This window comes from Pyrus communis, chromosome 12 (genome assembly GCF_963583255.1).
Source record: "Pyrus communis chromosome 12, drPyrComm1.1, whole genome shotgun sequence".
Classification (NCBI taxonomy): Eukaryota; Viridiplantae; Streptophyta; class Magnoliopsida; order Rosales; family Rosaceae; genus Pyrus; species Pyrus communis.
The window spans coordinates 2,491,921-2,511,618 of NC_084814.1; the positions used below are offsets into that span (position 1 = coordinate 2,491,921).

General features: G+C 36.5%; 3 protein-coding genes across 3 annotated transcripts; 1 reads left to right on the top strand and 2 right to left on the bottom strand.

Annotated features, from left to right (window-relative positions):
- Positions 1-1,632: 1,632 nt before the first annotated feature.
- Positions 1,633-6,161, bottom strand: LOC137711177 (uncharacterized). The gene is made up of 6 exons (XM_068450386.1): positions 5,991-6,161; positions 5,602-5,703; positions 5,190-5,299; positions 3,244-3,857; positions 2,365-2,473; positions 1,633-1,897 (listed from the first exon to the last, which is right to left on the bottom strand). Exons 2-6 carry the CDS (start codon positions 5,677-5,679, stop codon positions 1,855-1,857), a joined length of 954 nt encoding a protein of 317 aa, XP_068306487.1. The 5' UTR covers positions 5,680-5,703; positions 5,991-6,161; the 3' UTR covers positions 1,633-1,854.
- Positions 6,162-6,794: 633 nt separating this feature from the next.
- Positions 6,795-12,586, bottom strand: LOC137711146 (probable inactive shikimate kinase like 2, chloroplastic). The gene is made up of 8 exons (XM_068450354.1): positions 12,315-12,586; positions 12,039-12,229; positions 11,162-11,356; positions 10,892-10,953; positions 10,130-10,196; positions 9,897-10,015; positions 8,071-8,247; positions 6,795-7,442 (listed from the first exon to the last, which is right to left on the bottom strand). Exons 1-8 carry the CDS (start codon positions 12,540-12,542, stop codon positions 7,333-7,335), a joined length of 1,149 nt encoding a protein of 382 aa, XP_068306455.1. The 5' UTR covers positions 12,543-12,586; the 3' UTR covers positions 6,795-7,332.
- A 1,494-nt stretch (positions 12,587-14,080) lies between these two features.
- LOC137711194 (uncharacterized) lies at positions 14,081-19,049 on the top strand. Its single transcript, XM_068450402.1, has 7 exons — positions 14,081-14,239; positions 14,438-14,508; positions 14,749-14,870; positions 15,997-16,145; positions 17,021-17,168; positions 17,244-17,403; positions 18,638-19,049. The coding sequence occupies exons 2-7, from the start codon at positions 14,496-14,498 to the stop codon at positions 18,727-18,729; spliced, it is 684 nt and encodes a 227-aa protein (XP_068306503.1). The 5' UTR covers positions 14,081-14,239; positions 14,438-14,495; the 3' UTR covers positions 18,730-19,049.
- The last annotated feature ends 649 nt before the right edge of the window (positions 19,050-19,698 follow it).

The window sequence follows — 19,698 nt, forward strand, 5'->3', positions numbered from 1 at the left end:
GGCAGAATATTATTTTATTTTTCTTCCACCTTTTTCTATTTATTTAGACGGACAACAAAAAGCACAAAATTATAAACGACCACAAATGCTTTTGGAAATCCTTCACACGTGCCCCCAAGGACGTGACGTGTCACGGGTTATCCGTGCATGATTACGAGCCAATCAGAGGGCAGAGGGGCGCGGATGTCGAGGCAAAAAATCATTTAGCAATCTATTGTTTTATGATTGACCCTCTCACTCTCCTGTTGCTCCTGCTGAACGGCCTGTCGTTTTGGCAGAATGCTGCAGCTTCGTCCTCTCACATGTTACGGGCAGATCGGGCAGATCGGGCAGGGAGGAGAGAGAGAGAGAGAATGAGAGAGAGCTGATGGCGACCTTACCTTCTTCTAGTCCTGCGCATTCATGGCAGTCCCGTCGTTGTCTGCCCGGCTATCAAGGCGGGGACTCCTCTCTCTCTCTCTCTAAATTCTAATCACTGATCAGAAGGAACAAATCTCTCTTCCCTCAACCCTCAACCAAAACTATTTAATACCAAAATGTGAAAGATTTTGGATAAGTTGGTTGAATTGCTAGGTAAACCAACTCATTGCATAAAAAGAATCACCAAAAACTTTAATCTGATTTATAAGTTTTAGATATTGTTGATACTGTAGCTCAGTTTGTTAAGAATATTATTCGGCTCTTGCATTTGAATATCAAATCCACTTTTCATTTGTCTTCCGTAATCACTTGTATCAAACAAGAAAAGAACATTTTTACCAAAATAAAAAAACAAGAAAAGAACATTGTCTAGGTCGATCGGATAATCTAGTATTGGCTACTACTTAGAAGAAAAAAACTATTATTTTACTAAACCTTTTCTTTTATAAATTTCACTGACTCTCTGTTAGACGAGAAAACTAAACTTAAAATTTGGACGAAAGTTCGAATTTATAAGTTGACATGCATAAATTTGTTTGAATTCATACACATACTTTGGGTACACATTTTTAAACCTTTCTAGTCACCACCATCACTGTTACCATCACGGTTACTGCTACAGCTACCACTCCCACTACCAACCGCAATACCATCACCAAAATCTTAGGAAAATTGATGAAAAAGATTTGAAAATTTTGAGTTTTAATGATAAGGACAAAATAAAAGGTAAAGTGAATAGTACCATGATTAATTTTTTAGTGTAAAAATGAACAGTACCGAGAGCTTTTCATTAAGGTTCCCCAAAATCTTCCCATGAACTTGATCACCATCGCCGCAACAATTCCACCACCATCTTTACCACCACAACATTTTCATGCCCTCATTGCCACTCACACCCGTGTTGTCGCCACCACCGGCCCACCGCCCCGAAGCCGCCACCACCAGCACCACTTGCGTATTTTTAAACAACCCCTTCATTATGAATTAATGACTCTGGGTACACAATAAATTTCATTGTACTTTTAAGTTAGTCAAACAATAATATTCACAAACGTATAAAAAATAAAATTTGATGATTTTGGAATTGATTGACACTCTTTAATTTCCTCATCCGAGGGTAAACATTAGTGCTTTCACTACGACACTACCATGTACATTTTGGAATTGCTTGACACTCTTTATGATTGAAGCAGAGCACCGCAGCGGTTAGGGAACGGAATGGAAGACAAGCCTCAATTTCCAAATGTCCCGTTAATACGGTTTTTTGTCAAAACGATGATACAATTAACGATTGAAGATCCATGTTGTACGTAGAATACACTTCTACGCAAACTATTTTTGTTTATGATTATAGTAGAACATACGTCGAATTTAACTCCAGGTCCTGTAGAAAACAAGAACTAGTTTACTTGTTCTCGATGTTGTGCGAGGATGTTAACCATGGCGCTTCTTTGCAACTGATTGCTCCATGAGATACCTACATTCATCAGAAAACTCAGTTACTTAGCAGGGCTTTCGTAAGACACTCAACAATCAAATGCATACATAGGTGATTTATAAGCAGGAAAGATTGACAGTGGTATTGCAGTTCAAGAGCAACATAACATTCCTGGCAATATGCATATGTCCAGTGAACATAACTCTCTGTTAGATGCAAAAACGGTAGTAAACACTAGTCCAGATAAAATTCAATATTTCCAAGTTCCGTTCTCAGTTCCCACTGAAATTCATGCATGATAGAAATAGAAACGTGATAAAGTCCAAAATATCACGTCAAAGATGCTATAGAAATCACGTAAAGCAATATATTTGGTAACCAAATCATACATAATAAGACGTTGGCAACAAAGTATTACAATGCGGAAAGTGAAGAACCATCCATCATATGAAGATGCAAAACTAATTTGAACTTAAATCATTTTAAGCAGGGAAGTGATAACATACTTGCCAGTATAGAAACCTGCAGAATACCATGCATTTAATACAGCGGTAAGATCTGTCTCTGAGCTAGTACTTTCGGCCACTTCCCCTTCCCTATTCTCATCCCTTTTATCTGTACCATATGTAAAGAAGTAAAATCAGATATGATAACCTTCCACTTGTCAAAAAAGGACATGAATATACAGCCATCGGGACATGAAATAACATACTTCAGTTTAACAAAGGTTCATTGTGTAGTGATTGTGAACTCATAGATCTTTTGTACGAGTCGACAATGGTAAGATTAAAATCAAATTCTAAAGCCACGGCCAATTAGTAAAACTGAACCCGTTTAATGCATAATCAACTGTCCTAGCAAAATCATTCAACAATAAAACTTCGATAACGTACAGAACTCAAATATGGTATATCCATATTGTAGAAGCATATTCACGTTTTGTGTGTCTCTGCGTGTGTTTAAAATGTAACATCAATGTCAACAACATAAAATTGATTCACAGAAGCACACAGAGAGAACAGACAAAACAGACGAAAGAAGAAGAAGAACAAACAGAAAAAACACATGTTGGTTTCTCACATTCTTCAAATGGTTCAAAAATAAAAAATTTCCATTCTTTAATTTAAGAAAGACAAGAAAAACAGCATTGTAACCCATAAAGAACAGATAAATATCTACACTAAGACTAGAAACTAATATTAGGTTTTAATGTTGGGCCTCTGGCCTTCAAAATAGTTGATTATAATCAAGGCAACCAAGTAAATAAAAAATTATTACGTCACTTGTATTAACGAATGAAAATTCTATTAGACTATTTCTTTCATGGCGACTTCTTTAGATGACCCATGTTCCAGAAGATATATCTATTACGAAGCCATGCTTACCTTCACTTATGTCAGAATCACCAGAAATTCTCGTTTTCATTGATGATAATGCTCTTTCTGCAGTCCCCATTGCTGTCTTGACCATTCTATCATCTTCAAGAGAAAATGATCTCCCAAAGCTTGTTTGTAAACAAGCATCAGTACAAGTTTTACCGGCACATGATCCCCCCTGTAAACTAGAAGGAACTGAAGTGCATGGAGTCATCAAGCACTGAGACAGGTATGGACAACATGAACAGACAACAGCTGGATTAGAAAGATGGCATGTAGGGACAGCATTCTGCTGAGAGCCAAAATCAGTATAGCCTTGTACGACGGAACCAGAACCTTCACCAGAATATTGGTAGTTCCAACCACCGAATTGTTGAAGCTGAACTAGAAGCTTCTGTCTTTTCTCCTCAACCTCATAATACTGATTGAGTAACTGGTTATAATCTTCTGTAACTTGTGAACATGAATAGTCATTTTGCACATCCTGTGCAGCTTGTAAATAGGGCTCTGGTACATGCAAATCTACACGATCATTTTCTTTCACTTCTGAATGATTAGTGGTCTCTCCAAGTTCTGCAGTAGTCTTTGATGTATCACTGCTATGGCCATCTGCATCCCCTTGTCTTCTTAAAGCACAAGAGATGGTAGAAAACTTATTTGTATATATTCAAAGAAAATAAATTGAACAGTTACTGCATCACCTGCTTAGTTAACTACTATCAGATACAAATTTATGGTTTTCGTACCATGCTAGAAATTATTATCAGGTAAGTTGAGCCATACATTGCTAATGACCTTCGTCTTATGAATTAACTATAGTTTTTCATGCTTAGTTAGTTCTTTGCATGATATTCTAGGAGTGATAATTAGTTGACTTCTAACATCTTCTGTTAATTTTGACCTCTTTTTTTTATGCACCATATTGATTAAATTACATGTGAGATAACCCCCAAAACAAATGCAAGAATATAAACAGCTCTTTTGAGTTAAGTTTACATGTATACAAAAACCAAAACATCAAAATGAAACACATTATAAAGATTGCCAATAACTTTCCTTGACCGGAAATCAGAAAATATAACATAAATTTGTATGCATAAAAAGAGAAGTGACTGCTATGGCATTCTTGAAAATTTAAACACTGCAAATATTTTTGAAGAAATGGTGAAATTAGGCCTTGGGATGGACTTGAACAAGGAAGATAGAGGTGAACAGAGGTGCTGCAAACTTTAGTCTAGGAGTACTGCAATGTTGGTTACGTAGATTTTACTTTTTTATTCATTATTCCATACTCATAAGTTGTAAGCATGTTTAATTCTAGTTTCTTAAGTTAGGTGTAGTTTGTTGAATAAATGTTGTTTTCTCTTCTACTCATGGTGGGTTAATTGTCCACTTTACTGTAAAGTTGCTGTTATTTCATAGTAGTCGTTTAATAAAATGTATATTTAGGCCCAAAGTTGATCAAATTTGGATTCGTAGGGCAAATAGAAAAGTAGCACAAACCAAATCAGACTACAACCCGTAAACCCCAATATCTCTGAATTCAACAGAACTGCCAGATTCGAAGTTCCAACAGCACTATCATTTGATTATGATACCAACTTCCATGCACAATCTTTCATAGTTATTATCTGAATTCAACAACTCAATCCTCTCGACAGGAAAAAAAGAAAAAAGAAAAGTCAAAATCTAAAAGAAAAGGTTCAAAACTATAATCAGTAAAACTACAATACTTATTCTTATTGTTTTTGATAAACAAACTATAAGGGAAGATAAAGGGAGCAGATGAAAGATACAGGAGAAATACTCAGCTTATCAAATACGAAAAAACAGGTAAGAGTTCATTAGTCTAAGAATAAGTACACCACTTTATAAAGCCATTATTCTTCTTCTTTCAATAACAATCAAAACTATAAAATTCATCAAAGAGAGGCTTTGCCAGGTCATAAACTCACCTCTTAGCCTTGTCATGTTCGTCAACCTTAGTAATGACTGGTTCTCCTGTGCTGATCTCAACCTTTTCTTCCTTGGTTGAACCCTCATTGGTTTTCTTGCTATGAATTTTCTGGAAATTACATAAAAGGTGATATATAATGTCAGGACACAAAAAAAGAAGAAGAGAAGAAAACCAAAAGCTAGACCATGATTCTCCATTTTGAGGTCTTTAACAACATATCAGTATCAAATTGAGCCGTGTTAAATAATAATGAAGAAAGCAAAAGTCAAAAAAATGAAAACAATCTGCAGTTGAAGCTAAAGTGATCTGCTCAAAATACCGAAGCCTTACACATTTAGCCAAATTTAAGTAAATACAGAAATGACATTGCGAGCGCGTGTAAAAGAGAGAGAGAGAGAGAGAGGTGAAACCTTGTAGCTGGACATGGCATCGTCAAAAGCATGGATAAGAGCGGAATCGTCCCACAAGTTACCATCCTGCTTCCCCATTGCTCAAAATTCGAAAGCTAGCAACTAAAACATGAGGTCATGTCAGATTGCAAAGTACAACTCAATCCTAATCCGCAATTGTTATTGATATCGTTTGAGGTTTAGGGTTTAGGGTTTAGGTTTTTAGGGTTCATCGCTTAATTTCAGAACATTATTACAATACCAGCTAGTAGCAGATACCCATTAGACAATCAAATGATTGGGGGAAAACAAAATATTAAGAAAATTAAGAGGTAAAAATCAAAGAAACAAAAAAGTATTGTGGCTCTTAGAAATCAAAGAAGTGAGAAGTGCAGAGGAGGGACATATACCTGGTTCTGAAGCTCCTAGAGAGTGGGCGTCAGTGAAAGAGAAGCGCAGAGGAGGGACGCATGCTGTAAATTACAAGTTCGTCTTCCGTTTTCCAAACATGAAATACAAGCGTAGGCTTATAGCTGCTTCCCGACTTCCTGTTGCTGTGATGTGAGTAGCCAAAGTTTTGGAGCCGAGGATGAAAAAACGCTTATTTTTAAAGGAAAATTAATGATAAAATTTGAAAATTTTGAGTTTTAACGATAAGGATAAGATAAGTGGTAAAGTAAATAGTACTAAGATTGATTTTTTAGTGTTAAAATGTAATTTTTCGTTAAAGTGAACAGTATTATAAGCTTTTCGTTAAAATTTCATATTTTTAACTACGCCTTTAAAATTTAATTTTAATTTCAGTTTATTTTTTAAAATTAAAAAATCGTCACTTAATGTTTTTAAAACTCAAAATTTAATCTATGTTTTTGTCTTTTAGTAAAAATAAACTGTTAAATATGTTGCGTGGGACTAGTAATGAAGCTGAAGTGGGGGCATTGGCTACCGCTGACCTCAATTGGTTTAAAATCTCCCTTTTAAAATTTTATTTGACCCTTATACTATACTAGGTAAGGCACATGGAATAAGGAGACTTTTAATCTAAAGATCTCACACTTCTTGTAGATGAACTTATAATTTATATTTTTAACATGCGTTTACATAGTGAATTTTCTAGATTGAAAGGAATCAGTAATCTTGCACAGAAGTTGGTGAAGGCAAAATGATAGACAGTGTCCCTTGATGTACTTGCTTGTCACATTTGCATTGATTATACCTGTTACAACTCCTTCCATTTAAGCGCCTTTCAGTAGTGAATATTATGAAGAGTCTTATCATAATAGGATACGAGATTAATAGTTGAATGATAACTTGGTTATATAAATTGAAATACATGTGTTACATTCTATTGATAACGACGTTGTGATACGACAAGGACACGTCATACCAGTAGGGTTCTAGTAGAGGCCTTCGGAAAATTCACCGCTGCTTCCACTTATGTTCACCAAATTGTTATCTTGAACAAACTGATGGACTAATATTAAGAACATGCAACAGTTTTGAAAGAGGGAATTTAGCATGTTGCGTGCTTAAAATAGCAGAACCGACATTGGATATCTGCGAACCTTGGCCATCTCCAATGACGATTTTGTCAAAACCATCATTTACTTTGATTACAAAGGTTCGAGTTTGACATCTCAGAAGTGACTTGGATGGAGGTTCCTCTGCTTGCAAGCCGACTATTTGGCATGGTGTTGGACTAGGTTGGAGCCGAATTGCCTTCCAATCTTACAGGCAGTGCAGCAATTATTGTTACAATCCATTGAGAGAAACATCATCTCCAGCTGACGGATCCCATCCAGGAGGCTTGATGTTTGGCCAGTCACCTCGGCATCCCAACCTTATGTAGAGGCTCTTCTTACCTTCAAAAGCAACCACGAACAAGGGGCTTGTAAGTAACAGGCATTATACCTCTACATTCTTTAGCATTGTTTCAAACGCAAAAGTAAGCAATACCAACTCTCAAAGTAGCCAACTTTTCGAGTTTTCACAATCTTTTATATGGTCGTCAACATAAATGATGCAGCACTACTACAGACTACAATGTTACACGCTCTTCAAAACAATAGGTTTTGTTAGAACAGAAATTGGTGGTTCAAGTTGAAGTATGTACTTTCCATGTCTCGGAATTTATTTACCATAAGGGGTCGAGGTGCCAAGCTACTGTTATTCTGTTACATTAGCATCTCCGTTCAAGATGTTGTACAAGAGGGATAGATTTAACTGTGGTTTGTTTTCTCGTTGAGAAAATGAAGCATGACAATGGTTTTTTGGTTTCGTTCAATTAACACTAGTCTTAGCATTTGTTAGCAGCAATTGCGTAAACTGCTTCAAGTTGGAGTGTTTACTTTCCAAGTCTTACGATTTAATCGACTTTTACCATATACCAACCGTCTGAAAAGAAGCAGAACAATAGAAGAGGAAGGATCACTCGCTATGCCATCTACAACAAGATTAAAGTCACAAGTATAAACATTATTACACACTTACTTGGAAGTTTCTTGTCCGATAGAATTAATTGTTTAAGGGCACTCAAGCATCCCTGAGCCACACTTTTAGCATGAACTGCATCCCAACCTTGTAGTTTGACAACAACATCGGCGTTTGAGTAAGCTAGTCTGCCATCTTTAATATGACTCCTAGCCTCTTCCTTTGCTGAATCTTCATCTGCATAGAGAAGAAACATGCAAATTAAGTATAATCACAAAATAATGATTTCAGAAGATATGGACTAACGATGCAGATATGACCAATGATAATACATCACTAGTTTACAATCTAGAACACGCAGACCTACATGGTGGGGGCAGGGCTCATCCTCCAAATGTCATATGTAGAACTCTAAAACAGAATCAATTACTTCTCATATATTACGTTGCTACAGGATGTTAAAAAGAAATTAAACACAATAATGACTATCTTGAATACCCAGCTCTATGAACAGTTGGAAATGTATCAAATAGTCCTAGAGAAATGCAAAGTAAATCAGAAACACTAGCTTGCAGAAACTATATAACTGGATGGATTGGTTATGGACATGGTAGCATAAGAGGATTTGACATAAGAAGAGCTAACATACACTATGGTCTTCTTGTACGAAAAAAAAAAAAAAAAAAAAAAAAAAAAGATGCATATTATACACTCACAACATTCAGAATGCCCATGTGATCCATAGGCACCTAAATTCATTGCAGCATCTTATCATTCCTTGTTAAAGATTGTTTCATGGTACCAACGGCTAGAGCTATCCATGGGAGAGAATGAATGCTTATTTATAGTGAAGTGGCTACATGTATGAATATGTAACCTCATCCTGATACACCCAGGCCAAGGTTTCTCATACATCAGTATCAGATCAGTAGTGGCTGTTTCTACAACTATCTGAATGGACCCAGCCTCTCCCAATCCCCTCCAGTCACCACCGACCCCCACCTCACCCCATATCTTTGTTCCCCAGCCATGACCCCCACACCCCCAACCCTACAAAAACAAACAAACCCCAACCCCACCCCCACCCCAATCACGTCATTGGTTTATACTTTATGAATACATGAGGGACGAAGTAATGAGTTGCCCCAGGACCATTTTTTATCAAAACCCAACCAAAAAATTTAAATTTTAAACATTAGAATGTAATACTTATTCAATTCTATAGTTTAGGCTCACACATCCTGACTAACAATCAATCTGCAATCTTGATTAAAAACCCTATGACATAGATCCAAGCTACTACAATTATCAAGTAAACATAAATAACTTGCAACGAGATAGAAAGATTTCTAAATCTAAATCAAAATGATAAAAATATAAAGATCCAAAGACTTGCAGTGAATTCTGCAACAAAAAGGTGCTTCAATTGTGCTCAACCATGACTTGAACTTCTTTCAAAAATGGCAAACTGCAAAACTTATTACCATAATATAGCAGATCCTGACTTCAAATTCATGCAACGATAACCTCCCAATTTTATGTAGTCTCGCATGTCAATGGGAAGGCTTACATATGAAATAGTTGTTGATCCACATTCTGTTGAACTGTGAATTTTGTTTTATCAGTTACAATCACTTGTGCTTTGGTTTTCAGTTCCAGCAGCACATACTTTTTATTTTATTTTCCGGTTGTAAGAATCTATTGGGAACAATGGTAAATAAACAATATCTATCAACTTTATTAACAATTCTAATCAGCCTACAGAGGTTCCTAATGATACTAGAGAACAACCTATAACCAATTGTATGAAGCATGATAGACACTGATCGTAGATGAGTATCTAGTCCAAAGAAAAGTAATGAAAGAAAGGATCAAAGACAAGTTACCTGTAGCTTCAGTTTGGGACACCCAGACAGTGAAACCCGCATAAAGATGACGCCATTTATCAGCCCTTCCTGCTGCTCCGTGCTGCCCTCCTAATGTTGCAACTACTGCCCGAACATGACTGTAAGACCACCAACAACGCCCATTAAAAGATACTCAATCTTTTCAACACCCTCCTGCCCCCATCATATCCCCAAAAGAAAACACAAAATAAAAAATCATTGACATATAGTACCTACTTAAACTTTGTAATACAGCACTTTCTGCTTCTGCTACAGAGTCAGATCCTTCAGCAAGCAACCCTGGAATTGATAAAATTATGAATATAGGGTAACTAATAGCAACTAGATCGGCTTTTAAGAAGATTTTTTAGGTAAGGAAATCAGCGATTCACAAATAAATGAAAGAAGTACGATCAAATGTGAAAAACACGTATGAAAAACTTAGAGAATATCGCAAACAAACACTAAAAGTGATTCAGTCATAATCCATTATTTTATTTTAACTTACACACAGAGTCAATTTTTAAGTATGGAAAGGAAAACAATCATAAAGCAGAAAAAGGATTAATCATTTACTTTTGGGAATAAGGAAACAAATTTGGTCGGCACTTTTTTTGGGGGTGAGGGGGAGTAAGGTGGTTGAAGGCCCTCAACCATCAGAGCTGCATGGCCCCACCACAAAAATTTTAAATCATAATAGTATAAGTTTTCAAATATTTTGTGCTATGTTAATGCTTGGTCAGCCCACTCCGTCATCATTCAATATAGCGTTGTTTCACATTTCCATCTAAGTTAATTCTATAATCTAAAACTTCATCGATTCACTTAGTGCACACTCCAAAAAGAAAGATGAGTATGTTGATAGTGACATTGATCATAATGAGTTCAAGTTTCAATAATGTGCACATCCTGACATTACAGATCAAGGGAAGAAGGCATAGCAAGTTGAGGCTCAAACTCAATGGACAATTACAAGGTTCGAGTGAAGTACTCACATGATTCAATGGTCTGCTTCGCAAATGATTCCATAAACTCCTTCGTACTGAGTGGTGTATATCTACAACCATATCAACCAAAGATAACGACTGAATGTAGGAAGACTCGGAAAATTAAAACACTGAAAATTTAAAAGCATTTGAGACATAGGCAGAGCTGTCAAACCATGCAACTGAATCTCAGTGCCCTTTATAAATAGCTATCTTTCATTACTAGCAGCTAGTTAATCGTAATGAACAAGCAACTACAAAATGGTAGTAAGGAAATACCCGAGACCAACTGCAAGTTCTTGAGCCACCTTTTGGTTGATTTCAGTTGAATCCCCAACAATGTAAATTGATGCTCCTTTCAAAAGTTGCATGGATCCCGCTGTCAGAGACTCCCAGGACTCCATAATATCAGGCCATTTCAATTCAGGATCGTGCTTTTTCAAGTTTACGACTAGCTGATCATCATCGATATACCTGCCCGTAACAAGAACAACCCATCTAAACATGACCCGAAAGACTAAAGTGTATATAAATTTGGCTTATTTTTAGCTATGACAATTGTACTCTTCACCAAACCTCACTTTATCTCCTACACTCCATACTATCTCACTTTACTACTTGCACTCTTTCTCTGTGTCTCACTTTACCCCTTACACTCTACACTGTCTCACTTAAACCCCAGCACTCGTCCTAAATATATCACTTTACCCTCTTCTGTCAAATGAGATAAAATAACTGTTTGTTTTGTTGATGTGGCATGGACAATTTAGGCTTTTCAATTATGTTGGTGGGTTAAAGCTTTGCAATTAATATGGAGAAATCACAACCTAATTGGAGTTTAACCCACATCTGTTTATCCATGGGTTCCACCAATAGGACATGTTATATGCCAAACAACCAACTTAGTTGAAAAGACTAGATTGCCTATACCATGTCAACAAAATTAACGAGTCTTTTAACTTATTTGATGGAAAAGGTTAAAGTGAGACATACAGAAGAGTGCAGGTGACTAAGTGTGACAGTATAAGAGTCTACAGGGGTAAAGTGAAACAACATATACAGTTTAAGGGGTAAAGCAGCGAGATTTGGTGAAGAGTACATGTGTCATAGCTAAAAACAAGCCTAAAAATTTAACATTGCTTTTAGTTTCACAAACCATATTGTTTCAGAAGGCTTTATTTTATCAAAGAGACGATTAGTTTCCACAAGTGTGATAAGAGACCCAGAATGCTGTACTTTTATTGTCAATGAGGTGCCGTCTGCATCCACAAATATATCTCTCGAGCTTTCGAAATTTCGGCCCCCGAGTTGTAATCTCAGCTCCACCTCAGAAGAAGCATCAACAAACTGCATTAAATTCGAATTAGGCAAAACAAAATCCAACCCACACAGGCAGTGACAGAGAAGAGAAGCACAGGAAGGGAGAGAGCACCTCGTAGTCCTCGACGGCGGCGGGGACGGAGGAGGAGGAGGAGACGAGAGTGGAAGTCTGTAAAGGGCGCCGAGTTTTGGTCGGAGTTGGGAAGGAAAGGTGGGTGGGTGTGAGTGAGATAGGCCTCCTCCATTGTGGTTTGCAGAGGTTCCGGAAGTTGTTGAACGGGTTTTGGGAGAAACTGAAAGCCATGGTGGAATTCATGGCGGAAATTGCAGAGGCCACCATTTGGGTTTTTTGGTTAAAGGAAAACGGAGGGCCTTGCAGCCTTGGATAAGAAGGCCTCGGATGCCGTTGTTCTGTGATTCACCGTGCTACTGCTACTGCTACTGCTGAACGGCCTGTCGTTTCGGCAGAAGTGCTGCATCTTTGTCGTCTCGCATCTTACGGCCAGGATTACTTTAGAGCGCAAAATTAGACCTTAGATCGTAACTTATATGAAATGTTAAGGCTGCGAGAAAATGACGGTGTTATATTATAAAGTGTGTCAAGTAACTTAAATTGACAAAAAATTGGATAAAATAGCTTTGAATATAATAGTAGGGATGAAATTATATTTTTAATGAATTTAGGAACTTATTTTACCGAAAAAATAATGTAGGGACGTAATTTTTACTAAGGTAATAGTTCACAGACTAAATTGGTTACCCTTTTGAGGTTTTGGTCAATGTAGCTGATTATCCTGAATATTTATAATTAACCAATTTTCACCTTAGAGTTTAATTTTAGCTAAATACTTCTCTGAACTTTATAAGTAGCCAATTTCCATGCTAGATTTTACAAAAATTTATCCAAATTTTCATTCATTTTGATAACTAGACATGACAAATGTATGAGGCAAAAAAATTGAAAAATTTAAAATTTAACTCTGGAAAAAAAATGGGCTATTCATAAAATTAATATGGAGTAATCGGTTAAAATTAAAATTTAGAGAAAAAATAACTACTTATAAAAGTTAAGAAATAATCGGTTAAAATTAAGATTCATAAAAAAAAAAAGAAAAAAAAATATTATTAACTCCATACAAGTTCAAATGGCAAAACCGGCAAATTACCTTTTGGGGTTTTCAACGCCTCATTTCTCGTCAGAGCCCACCCTAAAACCCAAACGGAAAATAACCCAAGTTACGAACACGTGAGCCATCAACGTAAAAAAAAAAAAAAAAAAAAAAATCATCCAAGAAAGATGTTTTTAGTCAAGATGATTTTTGAAATTTTCATAACAAATAATTTTGGTCATTGAAATTTTAAATCAATAAAAGTGATTATGACCCAAGTTAACACGTGAGCCATCAACGCATAAAAAAAAAAGAAAAAAAAAAGGTGTTTTTAGCCAAGTTGATCTTTGGGGAAAATAACCCAAGTTACCATAAAAATAAAAATAAAAGGTTGTTTTTAGTCAAGTTGATTTTTGAGATTTTCATAATAAATAATTTTAGTCATTGAAATTTAAAATAAATAAAAATGATTAAGAAATTGTTCATCATTCATTATTTTGATTATTCAAACTCCGTTAAATTTTAGAGACTAAGGTTATATGTTATGCAAATCTCATGGACCAAAATGATGTGTTTTGCAAATCTCATGGACCAAAGTTATATGTTATACTCTCAGCTTAACGGAATTTTTTAATAAAATGATCAACATAATAGATGATGAACAGTTTCAAACCACTTATATTAATTTTAATTTTCATGAATTAAAGTTATGTGTTATACAAATCCGAAGTACCATTTTGAGTACAAAGCCAAAAAGATAACAATATAAAGGAAGGTGGAAAGACGGCCTCTGCTAAGTTGTGGTCGAGTTGGGCACAGTGACAGCCAGCCGAGAAGGAAGAATACTGGGAGAATTAGGGTTTCAGAGAAAGAGCCGCAGACTCTTCTCACCACCTGATCGATCAATCGCGCGTCTTCCATTGCTAAGGTAAGTCCCCCAATTTTCTAGATCGATTTTATCGAAACCCTAATTTTGTTTCTGGGTTTTCTCTTCCTAACCCAAAAAAAAAAATATTGACGGTTTCTGCAAAATCCCAACAACGGTTTCAGCTCACTTTTTGTTTTTAATTTACCAATTTTTTTTTTTTTTGTCTGATGATGGATGTTGGTGTGTCTTGATATGCAGGATTAATTCTTTGTTTCGTCGAAAAATCGGTAATTTGATACAAGAATCGCCAAATTAGATGGAGGACTGGGGTAATACTGCTTGCTTTAATTCCATCTTAAGTATTCCTGTAAAATTTTGTGAGATGTGTTTGCGGGGTTTTTTTTTGTGGGTAATTTTTATTTGTCTTGTTATATTCTCTTAATAATTGTTATGTTTAGTATTTACCACCTAAGCTCTCTTGCCTAAAGCTTTGAATAACAATTCATTTGCTATAATTAGTATAAGTGGAGTTATTTTGGTTACAAAGCTGGCTTTTTTCTCTGCTTCAGAAGAAGAGAAAGTTCCAGCTCTCCTTGCTAAGGACAAACCGATGCATAAATGGGATGACGAAGATGTTGATGAAAATGATATTACGGAGTCATGGGAGGATTTAGATGAACCTGCTCCTCTGGTAAGATCAATAACGCAGTTGTCATCTTATTATTTTGTTGAGTTTCTGAAAGCAATTTTTTTCCTGGCTCATCATTCGGAATCCCTGTCATAGGTTGATGGATGATTGTTCTTGCTTGAGTACTAGCTAATTGGCTGGGGAATGTTTCATGTATATTTATCTTTAAAATGACCACGAACAACATTGTTTTTTCATTTGATGTGAAAATCCAATTTTGTATCTGGCGGCAATATATGCATATAAACGGTGAAAGACACCAAGGAGACGACTTTTTAATATTATATGGGATGTCTTTGATTGGTCACACCATATATTGTCACTTTGTACTGCATTTGTCTATGTAGAATAGTAGTCATATCACAAATAGTTCATTGAGCGCTAGTTCTCTTCCTTGCCCTTAATTAAAAAAGTAAAATAGAGACTAGGTTTGAGAAAAAGGGTTCCACATTGTTGTCAAGTTTGACCTCCTTTTTGCAACAACTTTGATTGATTTCATTGATTGGATTGATTTCGGCTTTACTGTTGAAAGTGAGATTTACTAGTTTAGGCCATATCAAATGGTTTGTTATGACAATATTTTGCTAACTGGTAGTCATTTAGATGAATAGGTTCTGGATCATCATGTTATATGGTCGGGTTTAAATCTCAGTATTCCAATGAGTTATATACAAATGGTAAAAAAAAGTTGTGACTGGTTAAGACAATACAAAGGGGTTTTTGTTTATGTGTGTCGCCTTTGGGGTGGGAGCCCTAAAGCCGAACTGGTAAGTTCAGCCTGCAGTGCTACCCCTATGGTCGCCAAGGAAACCTCTGCAGGATAGTTTGTTCAAGTTGGATGAAGCAAAATACAACCGTTGTAACAGAACCAAACAAATCGGGATCCGTTAGAATTGGTTTTGTTCGGTTTCCATCTGGTTGCCACGGTTGTTGCTGTGTGTGTATTTTCAATTTGTCCACAAACCACAGCAAGTAGTTTTGCAGTCATTAACCTTGGAGGCTTTGTCCACAAACCGCATGCACCATATTGATGGCTGTTTTGTTTTCACACTTGTTCTACTGAAAAAATCTATTATTTATTTTATGATAATGATTAATCTTGATAATCTGTTATTTTTATGGTGGCCAGGAACCTGCAGCAAAGCCTGTTGCTGAGAAGGCACCTAAGAAACCTGCAACAAAACCTGCTGCAAAAGCTACAGAAAAGAAAGGAAAGATCGTTGAAGTAGAAAAGGAAGAGCCACTGGATCCTGTGGCTGAGAAACTTCGCCAACAAAGGTGAGAGTTAACATTTAGGCCTCATTTGGTATTTTGCACTGACTAATTTCCGTCGGATAGTAGTGATCTACGTCTTATAGTACTGACTGTTATAAAGAATTTAGTCAGGCATTTGGTGCTGCCCTCAATTAAGAAGCCGGACCAAATTTTATGTTAATTTAAATAAGGATCACAACATTTTACAAGTCAAAATGAATCATCAATAGAAACATCCAGTTTGAAAGCCAACCTCAACTTCATAGTTTTTAAAATGCTTTGGTGACTTACTCCAAGAGCCCAATTCAATTTAACCAACCAAACAATAAGATAAGTACCTTAGTCAATTAGTTTGTGGGAACTTTCATCTTCGCTATGTAGTTCATTGTGTCAGTTAACTGAAACCCTTGTTCTATTTTTTTTTTTAGGTACTATTATTCCCAAAATTGTACTTATTGGGATCCTTTGGTGGAAGTAGCAGCTATGTAATCTCTTCAGTACTTCGAGTTTTGCATACTGAAATTTGGAAGTAAAATTAAATAACCATGGCTTGATAAAAATTTCTCAAACAGATAGTTTATTCAACTTTGGTTTATAATGTGAATAGTTAGTGTTCTGTTGTAACCGTATTCTGAATGATGCTTCTCAGCCCAATCAGCACAACTTTAGGGTTTTTTTAATTATATTGTTTATTGGCGCAACTGTGGGGACTGGCCTTTATTCGGTTTTTATTTTTTATTTTTGTCTATGCCTATCCTTTGGATGATAGACCCAGTTGATTCAGAGTTAATCATTTTCCTTGAGAACATGGTTCGGTACATTTGACTAACAATTACATGTTGAATGCGTTAGCTTTTGGTCGCTAGTGGTTCTTACTAAAGCTTTTCTCTACTCCACAGGCTGGTGGAAGAAGCAGATTATAAGTCCACTAAAGAGTTGTTTTCCAGTGGAGGCAATGAAAAAAACATTGACAATTTCATTCCGAAATCCGAAAATGACTTCCTGGAATATGCAGAACTTATTTCGCATAAACTTCGTCCATTTGAGGTGTGTTAATTTTTCCTACCCGTTTAACAAACGTCGAGAATTTCAGGTACATAATTTTTTAAAATTTATTTGCAGAAAAGTTTCCATTATATTGGTCTACTCAAGGCAGTAATGAGACTGTCAATGACTTCGTTGAAAGGAGCAGATGCGAAAGAAGTTGCATCTTCCATTACGGCAATTGCAAATGAGAAGATAAAAGCAGAGAAGGAAGCAAATGCTGGCAAAAAGAAAACAGGTGCGTGTCTTTGCTTATTTCATTCTTTGCTAAGAGTAGAATGTCTCATGCTTCATTTTAGTTTTATTTATGATTTTTCATCCACTTGAAAACCAAATTAATGTCCTATATGTGAAGAAAGGAAAAGGAATAAGGAATTATATTGGGTTTGTGTTGAGAAGCATCAGCCGGAAGCTCTTAGTATTGTGGAACTGAGAAACTAACGTGTTTAAAAAAATGCCTTTGCGCGTCTGATTCAGAAAACTTGTTTATGGTATTGGTCAAAGCAACCCCTGTGCTTTCTGTAAGTGAAAGCAATGTGTTAAAAATGCCTTGCAAGTTTGATTCAGAAAACTTGTTTAGGGTATTGGTCAATGCAGCCCCTGTGCTTTCCGTTTCAGGTGTAGGTGTCATCACCAAGTGAAACTAACATGTTAAAAAATGCCTTGCACGTTTGGTTCAGAAGACTTGTTGAGGTTACTGGTCAAAGCAGGCCCTTTGCTTTCCAGTTTAGGTGTAGGTGCCCAAATAGCTATGGTTTATGTAATCAGAGTTGAAGGTATGACAATGCAATCCACTTTGGATCTTTGAGTCTCATACCAATCAATTCCTTTCTTTTCCCATTCTATTCTCAAAAAATATATTCAACTGAAAAAAGAAAATAAGAAATAGAGGAATTTTGTTAGTGCTATTTTCGACGCTTATGTAGAGCAACATAGTTATGGCCTTTATCTTTACCAAGTGGTATTCGTTTTAAGTCTGAAAAGTATCCTGCATCAGAGAGTTAAGGAACCTTGCGAGGGCTTATAAGTTGGATTACTCCCCCTATTGCCAATTGGCTTTGGGGTGGAACCCCAACTTCCTTTATGTTATTCAGAGCAGGTTTGTCCGCTTGTGAAGCCCAACAGACACATGCCACACATCACCCAATCAAAATTGTCCACGGGTTTGGAACAAAAATTTTCCACAGCTGTTAAAAGCAATCTGAAAACCTCATGTTAAAAATTGTCTGTGTTAAAAATTGACCACTTCACCCATTTTGAAGACTTGTAGTCGAGGGTTGCATCTGTGTTAGGCTTAAGTTCCTTAGTAGAGCCTCAATACTTGTTCACTACTCCCTGTTAGAATTATTTTAGTGCGAACCATGATCTCTTCATCGATAAACATTAAAAAACTTAATGTTAGAGAGGTGAACGAACATTTGTTGATGATATGGTTTCTCTCGGTGTTTGTTAATTGCTTTCCTTGTTTTCAGGTGCCAAGAAAAAGCAGCTAATAGTTGATAAGGCGGATGATGATATAGCTGTTGAGGGCTATGATCCACTCGATGATTATGATTTTATGTGAGTGTTTTGATGTAGCGAGTTTTTATCAAAAGGCACTAAAGGAACACGTATTTTCAACATTGAAGTAGGGAGAAAGATTCCGCGGGCGCCCCCTCAACAGAGATTGATTGGTACGAGTGTTATGTATTTTGTCGAATAAGAGTTTCAGATATCGTGTTTTTGTTTTCTTCATCCGATGGTCAATTTTGTCGGTTACGGATGCTACATGCTCTGCATTTTGCTGCGCATACTTGAGCTCGTGGGAGTCATTGGCTTGTCAAATTTATGGCTACAGTTGCAAAATATTTGCCCTTTATTCATCCTGTTCTCCCATTTGTTTCATTCACTTCTCTATATAAAATGCTGGATTTTTGTTTCTCGTGTAAAATTCCAAATTCAATGACCCCTCCTCTAACCTTGTGGTTCAAATGAAACCCTAAACTATGTCCGAGTTCCAAATAGGGCTATCGGTGAAGAAATTTTAGGCCAGCTGGAAGAATGAATCGCTCCCGAAAAGGAATTTATTGATTCTCCCAATTGGTTGGAGTGTAGGTGCTATGATTTACTTCACGGGCGAGGCCTCTGGTTCAAGTCCATGATGGCTCAGCTGCACCAAGGAAAATAATATAAGCATTTGACTCCTTTATGCACGTTCCGCTCGGTTGAGCTCTGCTCTTGCAAATGGGTCGTTATAGTTACTGGTTGGATGCCATTTTGAAACCCTACATCCCCAGCACCCAAATAATGCCCATTTACACTATGAGCTGCTGCTTATTCGACAAGGGAAACATTGCCCTTTCAAGTTCAGATGGTGATCCATCATAATATCTTGCCCACTTGAGACAGTTGTTTGTCGCCGTGATCTACTAAGCTATCATGCATTTATGGTGACTCTGTTATAGAGAAAGACTTGTACGGCACGAGTACCTGTCAATAGATCAGGTTCGATTCGAATCCAACCCATTAACTTGTCCAACGAGTACACTTCCAA

Excerpts from the sequence above, each read along its gene's own strand:
- LOC137711146 (XM_068450354.1), bottom strand. The coding sequence starts at position 12,542 with ATGGTGGCCTCTGCAATTTCCGCCATGAATTCCACCATGGCTTTCAGT. Across the intron at positions 12,230-12,314 it reads CCGCCGTCGAGGACTACGAG|TTTGTTGATGCTTCTTCTGA; the intron begins GTGCTCTCTCCC and ends AATTTAATGCAG. Across the intron at positions 10,954-11,161 it reads GAACTTGCAGTTGGTCTCGG|ATATACACCACTCAGTACGA; the intron begins GTATTTCCTTAC and ends ATATGGTTGTAG.
- LOC137711177 (XM_068450386.1), bottom strand. The coding sequence starts at position 5,679 with ATGGGGAAGCAGGATGGTAACTTGTGGGACGATTCCGCTCTTATCCAT. Across the intron at positions 2,474-3,243 it reads TGATTCTGACATAAGTGAAG|ATAAAAGGGATGAGAATAGG; the intron begins GTAAGCATGGCT and ends CATATGGTACAG. Across the intron at positions 1,898-2,364 it reads GCAGGTTTCTATACTGGCAA|GTATCTCATGGAGCAATCAG; the intron begins GTATGTTATCAC and ends TGATGAATGTAG.
- LOC137711194 (XM_068450402.1), top strand. Across the intron at positions 16,146-17,020 it reads GAGAAACTTCGCCAACAAAG|GCTGGTGGAAGAAGCAGATT; the intron begins GTGAGAGTTAAC and ends TCTACTCCACAG. Across the intron at positions 17,169-17,243 it reads ATAAACTTCGTCCATTTGAG|AAAAGTTTCCATTATATTGG; the intron begins GTGTGTTAATTT and ends ATTTATTTGCAG.